General features: G+C 39.2%; 1 protein-coding gene across 4 annotated transcripts in view; it reads left to right on the forward strand.

The window, feature by feature from the left end:
- Positions 1–13,979, forward strand: part of ZC3H12C (zinc finger CCCH-type containing 12C) — a 76,197-nt gene that overhangs the window by 15,894 nt on the left and 46,324 nt on the right. The window contains exon 1 of one of the 4 annotated variants that reach the window (XM_055306396.1): positions 12,123–12,717. The exons of the other annotated variants lie outside the window; for them this stretch is intronic. Within the exon in view, the coding sequence (XP_055162371.1) occupies positions 12,694–12,717 (24 nt within the window). The 5' untranslated portion in view covers positions 12,123–12,693. Of the gene's footprint in view, positions 1–12,122; positions 12,718–13,979 lie in introns of those variants that run through there. 4 annotated transcript variants of the gene reach the window in all.

The raw sequence follows: 13,979 nt of genomic DNA on the forward strand, positions 1-13,979 counted from the left end.
AGGTGCATAATTTAGTGAATCAGCACTTCTATACATCACCCCAGTGCTCATCATGACACGTGCCCTCCTGCATCCCCATCACCTATTTCCCCCCCACACACACACAAACCCACCTCCCCTCTGGTGACCAGCAATGTGTTCTGTAGGTTTAAGAGTCTAGTCTGTTTCTTGGTTTGCCTCTCTCTTTTCCCTTTGTTTCTTAGATTCCACATAAGAGTGAAATCATACAGTACTTGTCTTTCTCTGACTTAGCATTATGCTCTCTAGCTCCATGTTGTTGCAATGGCAAGAGTTCACTCGTTTTTGTGGCTAATATTCCATTATATATATATAGTTCACTCGTTTTTGTGGCTAATATTCCATTGTATATATATACACACACACACACACACACACCATCCTCTTTATCCATTCATCTATGGATGGACACTTGGGCTGGTGTCATGATTTGGCTGTTGTAAGTAATGCTGCAATACACACTAGGGTGCATGTATCCCCTTGAGTTAGTGTTTTTGTATTCTTTGGAGTAAATATCTAGTAGTGCAATTGCTAGATCTTAGGGTAGCTCTATTTTTAACCTCTCGAGGAGCTTCCACACTGTTTTCCACAGTGGCTGCACAGTTTGCATTCCCACCAACAGTGCGAGATGGTTTCCTTTTCTCTGTATCCTCAGCAACACTTGTCCGTTTCCTCTTCATCCTCAGCAATGCTTGTTCCTTGTGGTTTTCATTTTAGCCATTCTGACAGGTGTGAGGTGATATTGTGGTTTTCATTTTCATTTCCCTGATGATGAGTGATGTTGAGCATCTCTTCATGTCTGTTGGCCATCTGGATGTCTTTGGAGAAATGTTTATGTCTTCTGCCCATTTTTAATTGGATTATTTGGTTTTTGGGTATTGTGTAAGTTCTTTATGTATTTTGGATACTAGCTTTTTATCAGATATATCATTTGCAAGTATCTTCTCTTGTTCAATAAGTTGTCTTTTAATTATGTTGATTGTTTCCTTTGCTGTGTAGAAGTTTTTTATTTTGATGTAGTCTCAATAGTTTATTTTTGCTTTTGCTTCCTTTGCCTCAGGAGACATTATCTAGAAAAATATTCCTATGGCCAATGTCAGAGACATTACTACCTTTGCTCTCTCCCATTCCCTTTTTTAAAAAACCTTCAGTAGTTTCCCAGTACCAGAGCTGAAACTTTGGCATGGCTTTCAGAACTTACCATGAACTCAATACATCGTGACGTTCTAGCCTCTTCTATAGCACTATTACTTACACAGTGTTCTGCATATTTTATTATCTCTCACATCTCTGGGCCTTTGCTCCTGTTGTTCTCTGGGCAAAAATCCTTTCTTTCCATACCTTACCTTGCTCCCCATCTTCCCCCAAGCACAGATGCATGTACCATAGTCTGTATGGGACTGTGTTGCCACCATCCACCTCCACAGCTTAATATGTCACCTCTCCAACCATAGCCAATGTCCTTGTCTCTGGTAATGACATCTCTGTTAGAAGCATTAATTTTAATATACCCTAGGCTTTCTAGATATTCATTTACCTGGTTTCCCTAGTACAGTTTATACTCCTTAGAATAGCACCTGGATACGTGTTGATGCAGTCTCTCATCCTCATTCAGCATTATTCCTCTGATGTAGCAGCCTTTCAAATACATATTTCTTTAGTAAGCGCATGAATTCACAGCTTACTGGCTTACCCCTCTCATCCAGTTTGGTTGGGTAATCATGGAATATGCTGCTCTTTTCTTGCCCGACACCACTGTATTATTTCTTAAATGTATGTATACAGTTTTAGAATGAAATGGGATCAACTAGCTAACATTTAACATCTTAAATGGCCCTAAGAACTGATGTACTCTCTAAGTAATGATACTACTCTCAATAAAAATCCCTCTGTCATAAGAGTCTCTTTTTTTTCATAGAAGATTTTGTTAAATAGCAGTTATTTAAGGGGAAAAAATCATCATGGCTTTAATTTCTCAGTAGTTAATAACTTCTAGATCTTAGGAGAAAGCTAACTCAAGAAAGTGTAGCAATTTATTACCTGGGGAGAGTTCTGTGGCAAGAAATTAAAATGTTAATGAAATTATGTTAAGAGAGAAGTGGGAGGGGATCGCTGCTCCTTGTCTAGAGCTACTTATTTTAAAATAATTTTTCAAAGCCTACTATCTAAATTGTTAAACTGAAAGAAATGTCTCATTTTCAACAAGAAATCCTTGCTTCCTTTCAGGTGTCTTACTGGTTTTGTTTCGTTTTTTTTTTTTTTTTTCCTAATTATATTTCCATTTTCTCCCTCCTCCCTTTACTCGTGCCCACCGTCAGACCATTGTGTTTCTTCTGGATCACTTTCATGCCCATGTTCCTTCTCGGCTTTCCATCAGCATCCCCTGATTATCTTCACTGGCCGAGGTATTTGTGACCCTTACATCTTCAGTAGCTTTTCTTACAAAAAAGCATGGATATGTTTGGCCTTTAAAAACTAAATGTTACCCCCCCCTTCCCTCTGAGAAACATTGCTCTAAATTATTAATTTAACAAGACTCATTATTATGGTAAGATCATAAACAAAGGCATAGCATGGGGCATTTGAACTCCAAGTGGCTTGAGTTTTTGGTTGTGTAAACATGTGGTAAGAAGAGCTAGTGGGGGGATCCCTGGATGGCGCAGCGGTTTAGCGCCTGCCTTTGGCCCAGGGCATGATCCCGGAGACCCGGGATCGAATCCCACATCGGGCTCCCGGTGCATGGAGCCTGCTTCTCCCTCTGCCTGTGTCTCTGCCTCTCTCTCTCTCTCTCTCTCTGTGACTATCATAAATAAATAAAAATTAAAAAATAGTTCTTTAAAAAAAAAAAAAAAAGAAGAGCTAGTGGGACACCATCATAGTCTTTGTCTCCATACTCTGTCTTGTCATTAGTAAAGAGAGAACTTTTAGAAAGTGAGAACATAAAATAATAAGAATCAAGTTTTCTGGGGTTTTTTGTTGTACAATTTCACTTTTCCCATAAACTTTAAGATAATACTTAGCATTTACTATGTGCCAAACACTGTTCTAAGTTACCTTGTGTACTAAACCATTTAATCTTCATAACAACCCTATGCTGTTGGTGGTGTATTACTCCCATTTTCTAGTGGATAAAACTGAGACACAGAGCAGTTAAATAACTTGTCCAAGTTACTCAGTTGTTGGAAGATGGTATGGTATGATGTTGGTTTTTATATTCACAAATTATAATCTCTTCCTCTTGCCCATCCTCTATTCTTTGGACCCCATGCTGGAGTAAACTCTTACCTGGAATTTATAATAGAGATTCAGAGACATGTTTCAGAATAGCACTAAATCATATCTTTAGAAATAGTGGTACCTCCATAGGAAAGCATGGCCCAATCTAGTCCAGTTCTATTTGGTACACTGAGCAATTGGTTTGTCATTGAGACAGAGTTTGAGTGGGATACCATATCCTTTTTCTAACCTCAAAATAGGGGTGCCCAAATATGGCAAAGCAGATAAATTAAGGAAAGTGATAAGCTAGTCTTACAATTATTGATATAAAAATTCTTGGAAATATCAGCATATATAATCCTCTCAAAATGTAATTGTATTTCTATATTAGACACTATTAATATAAGTCACAATGTTAGTCAAAAAAGTGTGATCATCTTAAAATCTGAATGCTGCCCACATTCCTGATTTTTTTTCCTAAATTTTTCATGTAGGAGGAAAACATATTTCTATAAATGACTTTTCAAAGGCTCTATATAGTGTGGTGTGTATGTGTATAGATGTAGATAAGCAAGTAGTTACATATAGCTAACACTTCCTGAATGCTTACTACGTGCCTGACTTCACTCTCAGGTTCTTATATTTATTAGCTCATTCAGTTTCAAAACAACCATATTCTTTTTTTTTTTTTACAATTGAGAAAAATGAGGTACAGGGAGGTAAATTTGCCCAAGGTGATATATATGTATGTTGTATATATATACAACACACACGTAGATATACAACATACATACATACCAATAATAAAACTCTAGAGGTGTTCCCGTCGATATTGGGGACAATGCAAAATAGCCAATTAATGCACTGTAATTAGACAAAAATATGGAAGAAGAGTTATAAAAATTGGTAAGGAAGAGGCCATCTGATGATTTTATGTCATATATACCTGGAAATCCCCAGAGCCTCAGTGAAGCACTGATAAAGGCACGAAGAGGTCACTGACATACCTAGTTTTCTAAAGGTTTATATGAATAAAATAATTTTTTGGACACTAGTAGTAACGAATCAATAAATGAGAAAAGGGAGAAACCTTCATTCACAGCAATAAGACAAAAATATTTTAAGATAAGCTTAGTAAGAAATTTATGTCTCTCATGAGGAAATCTAGGGAACTGTATTGAAAGAAAAAATTTCAGTAAGTTCTTTTTTGTAATTTACAAACTATCCTATGAATTTCGGGTGTACGTCATAGTGATACAATATGTTTATACATTACAAAATGATCCCCATGAAAAGTCTAGTTACCATCAGTCAGCCTACAAAGTTAGTACAATATTCTTGACTACATTCCCGTTCTGTACATGAGGTCTACATGGCTTATTCATCATGTAGTTGGAAGTTTGTACCTCTTAATCAATCCCCTTTATCTATTTTGCCCACCCCCAACCCTTCTGCATTGGGTAACCACTAGTTTGTATTCTGTTCCTGTGAATCCGTTTCTATTTGTTTTGTTTTTTTAGGTTCTGCCTGAGTGAAACCATATGTTATTTGTCTTTCTCTGACTTACTGCACTTAGCATAATGTCCTCCAGGTCCATCCATATTCTTGCAAATGGCAAGGTCTCACCCCTTTGTATGGCTGAGTAATATTTGTGTATGTACCATATCATTCTTGATTCAACAGTTGAACAAATCAGGGTGCTATTAAAGCAAGTATTACCATAGCACGGTCTCCACCAAACTCCCAACAGCTTTTTGGTTAAAATCTGTCAAAATAATTATAAAGTATCTGGAAGCATGTACATGTAAAAATAGCCAGGATAAAAATATGAAAACAAGGAGAAAAAATGTAATGAGAGAAGACTTGCACATGCAGGGTTCCCAATATATTATGTCTCCAGCCCTGATACATGATACAGGCACAGAACTAGGAGATCAATGGGACACAAATGGAACTGTGGAAATAAGCCCAGGTTTACAAGACATTAGTATAAAATAGGGTCCTATTACTCCCTTTGCTCAAACTCTCCGAAGGTTTTTCATCTGAGAATATGAGCCAGGGCCTTAGTGGGATCTATGATCTTGCTTCTCAAGATAGAATCCATGGGCCAAGGGCAATGGCGTCCGCTGTGAGCTTGTTAGGAGGCAGAGTCTCTGGCCCCACCCCCGACTTCCCAAACCAGAACCTTGAAGATCTTCACAGAGCAGACGCTATGTAAAGTCTGAGAAGTGTTGCTCTTCAGAGCTCCATGTGACCTGGCTTCTCCTGAGGGTCCCTTCTGCCCTCCACCTTCTGACTCCCCTCCCTGCTCACTTACCACCAGTATGACTGGCCAGGTTGCTGCTACACACACACACACACACACACACACACACACACACACACACACACACACACACACACACACACTGAGGGCTTCATTGAGGTGTCTGCACGAATCTCACCTTATCAGAGAGGCCTTCCCTGACTCAGAGTTTCCTTCTAGCCTTTACCATCATCACCTGGTATGTATGTACTGTTCATGTTCCATCGCTCCCCCTGTGAGCTCGGTGACAGAGAGGGGCTTGCTTCGTGCTCACTGTATCCCCAGCACCTGGCACCAAGGAGGTGCCCAGTTGCTGAGTGAAGCTGGTATTAAAAACTGCAATTGAGATCTTGAAGAGTCCCGTAGAGAGGGAGAAATTCATGCAACTCTTGTTCATTGTAGTTACAATCTGTGAAGTTGCTGAAATGATGAACCATCAGTCCTCAAGGAAATACAAGACTACGTTCCTGTGAGCCTCTGGTCAGAACATTCTCATGGGCCCATCAACACATAGCTTGTTGTATGCATGTTGCTGTTTAAAGACACCTTATTTAAGATCTGTTGACTGGTGAATGCTTGAACTTGCAGCCAGCAGCGCGGTAACTCCTGCCCGCCCAAAGCTCACCTGCCTCGCATCCCTTCTCCGTCAGGCACCTGCCAGCTCTCCCGCACTTAAGAGCACTGGCCAGCACTCGGGGGCTAGGCTTGGGGGCAGTTTACATGCCAAAATCTCCAACAAACACCCCCGAATGCAAAAAGACCTAACACCAAGTGGTACTTTTTTGGGACATGTGACTACAGTATGAGAGCTTAGAGCAGGAGGCAAAGCCTCACTTGGTTCAGCCTCAGCTGGAATGTGTCCTCAGGCAACTCAGATTTTTTGCCTCTCTGCACATGCGCATGTCCACGGAATGACTCTGAAGCACCAAGAGTATTAATTTGGAGATTACAAATACATTTTTACGAGTAGGCGAATCTGCAAATGCAGAATCTGCAAATAATGAGGACCAACCACACATCCTTCTTTCAATAAATATTTATTGAGTTTCTCTCTGCTCTGCTCCCAGAATTATCCACCACTCAGACATTTATTGAGTCCTGGCCTTATGCCAAGCCCTGTGCGCCACTCAAATAATCCAAAGATAAATTTAACCATGTTCCAGGGAAGGTTTCCTGGCAGAGTTGGGTCTTAGCGGAGTCTTCAGTAGTAATGGGTAGAATTTTAATATGTGAAGCTGTGGAGAAAGGTATTTTAGAAGAAAGAAGCTTTAAGTCACTGGGCTTCTTAAACTTGGGTGCCCATTAGACTCATCTGGCCTATGGCCAGTCCAGAAAATAAACATATGTAGGTGTGAGACTCTGGCAGCAGTCTATTTAAAATCTTCCCAGATGATTCTAGTGTGCAACCAAACTGAGAGAAGTGTTGCTGTAAATACTTGTGTTTGGGTAGAATATAGGTTATGTGAAGGGAAGGACAAATAAATCTGGAAAAGGGATTTTGACCCAGATATTGAAATGCCATCATTTATTTAGCAAACATCTATTAAGTGCCCGCTGGGTGTCAGGCACTTTGCAGGGTCCTGGAGACACATCAGAAAACAAGATAGGAATTCCTGCCTTGTTAGAGTTTACGGTCAAATGGTGTTGGCAGCTGTTTAGGATGATTCATGTTCTAAATTTAACTTATTATAGTATATGATGATTTGCATTTAGAAGGAATCTTATCCTAAATGCTCAGAAATCTAAATTATTACATCGCCCTCTGATATGAATAGAACTCTATAAAGAGAAACTCTGTTATAAACTTCTGTGCTGATTTCACTCAGCATTGTCTAACACAACCATTTATTTTGTCAGCCTCTCAATGTTTTTTCGATTGCTTGCACACCAGGACAGTTGTCTAAAACCAGTAGTGTGCAGTAATTTAGAATCACTGGTATGAGGGCCATTGGAAGTACTGACTCAGGCATTTCATTCTACCATCTAAGAAGAATTGGTATGTAAGGCATTATTTCTGTCTTGATTATCAATAGGAATTTAGCTGGAACTCATAATAAGAAGAACTTCTATTGGGTCATAGCTGGTTTGTAGTTGCTTTCGTATTGTTCACTGCATACCATGCTTTTTTTTCCCCCCTGAGTTCCTTTACACAGTACACTCTTAACACACTCTTCCAGACCATTTGTAAGAACAGACGGACCTCATGATAGAGCTTTCATTTAATCTTCATAGCCTGACTCTGCCAATCTCTCTTTTCCCAGTGCTCCTGACCAAGCAGTGTTTGAATTAGTTTGCTAAGTAAAATAATTTAATGCCTAAAGAACAAACCCTGTGCCCATCCTCAGCTGGGATGGATAGCCCGGAGATAGAATGATGTACACAAATGAGCATATACTGGATAGAAAATGGTATAGACCATGGGATTGGTAAAGGTCCATAGCATCAGGAGAGAAGAGTTGAGTTCTGACCAGGCTTGGATGATGGTGTTGCGAATATTATCATTACTCTAACAGGCAAAGTGTCATTAAGTTGTTAGAATTCAGAGAACATCTTGTGTACATTTTATATAAAATCACACTTTTGGTCAGCTTTTCCTCAGAGTTTCAGTATACTTAATATAACGGTATTTTATTAATATGGATGATAGCATGTGCTTTCTACACCTCTTTTAAAATAACTTACGGCTTTTTTCCATCATGAATTTTCTCTCCCTTACTCCCTTATTCATGAGCTGTGGTAATAACCTGTTCCATCGGCGTTTAGGATATCATTGATATTCCCTGAGCTTTTCTAAAATTCCTTGATTATTTACGAGTTTGATGAGAGTTGAAGATCATCTTTTTAAAGTCTTATTTGTTTAATGAATTTTTTAAACTACTGCATGGGAAGTTAATACTGGGAAATAATTGAAGTCTTATACTGTGGGTTATGTTGTCACTTAAAATGACTGCGGAAAAGTGTTTCTTTTTAGACCACAAGGAAGAGATAACTATTTGGGGGGATTTGTTTAGTATTTGTCTCTGAAGCCTAAAGAGAATTGAGGTTTGTTCACTCTGAGTGATATGGCACTGAAAGATTGTCAGACCTGTAGAATTTTTATTTTGAGAAACATTATCTTCCCTCTTTGTTACAGAATTTTTTCTTTGTTTTTTAAAACCTTTCCCTTCGTGTGTGTTTTGAAGTAGTCTGATCAGTTAATTTATATCAGTCTTTTTATCATTTTTTTTTCTGTAATAGTTCTTTATAGCAAAGCTTTTGTTGACTGTTGTTTGAAGGGGATGTTTTTCCTGCCTTAGTCCTGAACCAATTGAGAAATAGACAAAGAGGCCAGGCAGATGGACATCAAAATAGCCTCCCCACCCCCGCTTTTTTTAATAGAATGATTGCAGGACATGACTTAAGAGCTCAGCTTGAAGGGCTTAAGGACATTGAACCCTCCAAATTAGAAAGCTTTAACCACCTAGTCTCAGGCAGTGCTGGGGAGCAAGGCAGCCATGGACTCTCTGCCCCAGGGCAGATCCCGAAGAGACAAGTTCAGAGGAAGGGACCAGGCTTTTCTCACAGAATTCCTCTTCCCAGACTCACCCACCAGATGAGTCATCCTCCAGTGAGGAGGCTGAAGCCAGAGCAGGAGACCACAGTAAGAGGCCTGCTCTCTCAGTCTGCAGCTGCCCTGAGCATTGACAGTAGCCTCAGTGGGAGAACCAGGGCTACAGGGACATTGCAGAGAGCTGAGGGCTCTTGGGAAGGTCATCCTGACATTAAAGAGAAAACCTGCCCGGAGCACTTCTGTTCATATGTTAGTACCTGATTGGTTTTGCTCCATTCTCTTACACTGTGTGTGTAAGTTAGGTTTTTTGTTGGCTCTTTTTATTTTTTTAATTCTCAAAAATAATACAAGTTTTTGCTGAAATTTTAACATTTCCACCTTTAGAGGACAATTGGGAAAATCTTATAGGACAGCTTTGTTTCCATGGGGTTATTGTGAGGATCAAGAGAGATTGTATATTCATTGGGGAACAAATCCATATTAAGAGAAAGGTACCAGGAAGTGGGTTCGCTACACCAGTGATCAAGATGATTGATTCCAAAGATGAGCAGCAAGGCCCACGTGTCACCTTCAAACTTCAACCAGTGGGCCAAGGTCCTCTCCACATAGTTGAAGCTCCTAACGTTGGACACACCACTGGCCCTGACAGATGCTCATGTGCTCCCAGAACCACGTGCTGCCTCCCGTTCTGGCTGTACACCCCAGGTACTGGGGTGCCCCACGCAGAGCCCAGGGTAGTTGTTTGTATTTGCTTTGCAGTGGCAAGTGGACCAGGGCCTGTGACTGAGAAAGCCAGACTGGGCTTTTCACCTACAGATGTTTTAATGTGCTTAACGTTATCCAATACTAGCAACCAAGATAGTCTAAATACCACAGCAGGATCTGATTAGCTTTTTCAGATCACTGCCTTTATTTGCTGTTTGCAAAAAAGCTTAATCCAGTGCTAGAGATCAGGCTCCCCGTTGAGCCCTTGGGTAGTTTTCTTTCCTTTGTGTTCACGGTGGCAGGAATTAGTGAGAAGATTCCTCTTCCTCCTCCTCCTCTTCTCCTCACCCCCCCACCCCCCACCCCTGAATTAAAGCTAGAAAGTAGTAACTATAGTAGCAAGGGATAAAGAGAAGAAAGCAAGCCCAGGGCAAAAGAGAAGACTTTGTATTCATACTAAATAGTTTACTTTTTATACACAAAAAAAGCTTTAATATGAATTCATAAACACTGACCTCACTGACTCGTCAGTGCATAGCTTAAGTTTCATTAGGTTTTAGTTGTAATCACTTTGCATTAATGTCTAGTTTTAGTTTTTATCTTACTAAATCAAACTCGGTTTTACCAAAGGAAGTACATTTACCAACCGTCCGACTGACCTTGATTTATATTTCTCCTTTTACTCATGAAATTTCAAAAAAGAAATACCACTACACCACTTACAAAAAAATTTAAAAAGATACATTTTAACTCTCTTCATTTCTGTGTTCATATGTTTACCCAAGACGTAAAATTTGAATTCTGGGTAATTCACCTTATAATTTGCAATAAACTGTAATATTAAAGCATTAATATTATCTTTAACAGGCTTCTATGAGACCATAGGCTTAACCAATGCAGAAACATTTCTTCAACCCTTGGCAAAAGAATAGTTTTCCTTTAGAAATTAGTTTGGCATGCAGACATAATAATAATAATAATATTAATAATAACGGCATTTAGGTTAAAATATCTTTACAGATTTTGAAATTTCTAACATTTTGGGAATGATATACTTTCATAAAATATTAAGCTCTTTTGAGGAAAACTGCAAGTGGTGATGTAAAGCATACTTTGTATTTTTTATTTCTGGTAACAGTAATTTCTTTAGGCTTTTAGTATGCATAATGTTCAATGTTTTCTTCAGTGAGATAACTGAAAATTTTTAACTATGTAGAGTAGACCTCTCTCTTATGGTTGTAAACAGAGAAAATCTTCTTTACACTTGAGTGGGCATGGTAAGTCCCAACAGATACTACTTTTCCCCCAAATATTCCCAAGTGACCCTAATTGTGAGCATCCTTGGTATTTGTATATGTGTAAAGAGAGACTGATTTAGGTGGTTTGGGGTGCTTTACCCAAATCTTATATCTTGGAAAAGTCTAGGCTCTGTGTAATTCAGCCTATATCAGAAAGTTGTGGAAGCAGCTCTTGCCTTCGCTCTTGTCATCTGTGCTGGAATGAAAAGTGGATGTGTGCATGTGTGGGCGGATGGGGGGGCGCTATTCACAGAAGTAGGTAGTAGGACAGCTGTACGTGTCTTTTTCCTTTTCCTTTAGCGGAGAGCTAGTTTCACAACACCTAATGGTGTTTACATTTTGATTGAACTTTTGTAATAACCAGAGACCACTCAAAATGTACATTATGCAGCTCTCAAAAGCAAGTAGCCCTGGCATTATAAATACTGCAGTCTGGAACTGTGGAAATAAATCTGGGGTAATAAGCTTCCTCCCGGAGGGGCTGACTTGTATATTCTTCAAAAATACTACATTATTTCTTCTTCATAAAGTTAACTAGCTCCTGAGCTGACATTTGAGTATTACATCTGAAGAAATTTTATGAAAAATCAAATGCTTTTAACAGGTATAATATGTTGTGTATTAACATAAAGAAAGATTTTAAGGACCTGAGTAACTAGAACCCATAATAAAAGAATCTTACATTGCAGTTGGACATGCATATATGGTGGGCTATGCTGGTGATTTAGGTTGAAGTTAAATAGTTTTGTCTAAAAGTACAGTTTGGATGACACATTTGGCACAAGTTGAATCACACTTGTTTTATCTTCCTACACTGTGCTTTTAGTGAACTTTCTAAAATTCTGTTTGTAAGCCCTTAAGCCTTCGTCTTTTGCAATCTTACTTTCATTATCTCTCTCCTTTTTTTTCATTTTATTGCTTTGCAGCAAATTAATATCTAAAAATGTTTCAGATATCCTAGTGTTTGCAGGGAAATAGTTTTACTAGAGCCTTCTGTCCCACTTCACTACCAACTCATTAAAGAGAAGGGATTAATGCAGTAGGAATTGCTACTTTGACACACCTCCTGTTCCTTATTTCTCAGAACCCAAAAGCTAATAGACTGGAGTAAGCCTCAACTTTTTGGAAACCTGCAACTTTTACTACTTGAAAATATAATTGGTTTCTTTGTTTCGTGCATGAAAAACAAGGAGGAAAAGCTGAAGGCTGCCCAAGCCAGGTGTTTCTTGTTGGCAGCCTGCTGCCTAATGACTGGGCTCCTAAAGAGCAGCTGCCTATGAGTCGGCTTTGTCTGGCCTATTGTTGGAGCACACCCCTCGTTAATACACATGCTGCCCCGGGCAGACCCCGAGAATGACATCAACTTGCTTATCTTAGAGACCTGCGAACCTGACCCCGGGTGCTGAGGTTGGCTTGCATCTGCCCGGCCAACTAATTGTGAGCTCTCTGGCCTGTGATTGGCTGTTACTCTACTCGGTAATAGGTTAAGCAAAGACATTGCCATTCCATCTGTTCAACCATTCATTGTTCTTCTTGCCTGCCTGCAAGTCTGCAGCTAAAACTGTGTTAAGGAGCTACTGCTGAAGCTGCTGCAGAAACCAATGTCTTTGTATTTTCCTGCTAACGTGAGTATCTGGGCTGCTTAATGCCTCACCAGGTAAACTTTGCTAAATATTGAGAGTATTAATTTGAACTCTGTAAAGGCCAGAAAACCCCTCAAATGAAAAGCTACAAATTTTTCCATAGTGCCAAAATACAACAAAATTATCTTATGTAGATTATGTCTAGAGTCACATAAATAATGACAGCTTCACAAATGTTTGCAAGGCATTAGGCATGGCATGTGATCATTTGGTGCTTAAAGATAAGTTATAATAGGTTCTGATGTTTTGATAAACAATGAATTTGGGTTTTATATTGTCACATTCTTAATGTTTCTTCAAGTGTCACAATCGGACTTAAGCGATGTAAGCTGGTAGTAAGATTTGATAATTTTTTTTTCCATTGTCTTAAAAATCTAGCTGGGAGAGATCGGTTGACATACAGGTAGATGTTTCAGACAGCTTGTTGTAAATATGATGACGAAGCAGCCACCTGCTTTGTCAGCAGTTTCAGTAGTCACCTGTAGTTTCTAATTTCTCCCACCTTTCCCTGTCCCCCCCGCCCGGCCCTGCATTAGTTTGAAATATTAAATTGAAGGTGTCATTGAAGGGACGACTGCTTGCAGGAGTTCTGTAATGGGGAAAGGAGGAGGAGACAAAGACATTCATCTATCAGTTGGGAGGGAAAGAGTGAGCATAAAGGGTTAAAAAGAGGTTTTCATTTCTACCACATGCCCTATTGTGTGAACATATGCATGAGTCTATTGAAAGTTTTCAGAAGATGGGCAGGCCACCAGTTGCTGGTCTCCTGCAGTTCCAGTAGACATCTGTTGCCCCAGAGCATTAACCAATCTGTTCAAAGGGACATCCTTCCTTTGTTAGCCAGAGGGATGCAGACAACAGCACTCACTGAAATACAATGGTAATTAAATACACAGAGACTACAGCAGTAGGTATTTATTACATATTCATTATTTTATTTTCATTGTTCTCATAGTATTACCATTTGGATAACAACCAGAACCCACTTCGTGGCATTGTAACTTTTATGTTACAAACAAGCAAATTGATTTAACAACTTTGTGGTCTAATATTCCTAATTAATGTGAGGCTTTTCATAATTATTTTTTTTTTTGCCACTGGATTTGAGGTGAAGGATTATCCAAGTCATCTAATGAGAACTTTCAAAGATCTCACCAAATGGGGGAATTGGTGTGTATACAACAAATTTCTAGTAAATAACCATATCATAAAGCTGTTTTCAGTTAGTACAAAGTTTTTTTTTT

The sequence above is a fragment of the Nyctereutes procyonoides genome, unplaced genomic scaffold (genome assembly GCF_905146905.1).
Source record: "Nyctereutes procyonoides isolate TBG_1078 unplaced genomic scaffold, NYPRO_anot_genome, whole genome shotgun sequence".
Classification (NCBI taxonomy): Eukaryota; Metazoa; Chordata; class Mammalia; order Carnivora; family Canidae; genus Nyctereutes; species Nyctereutes procyonoides.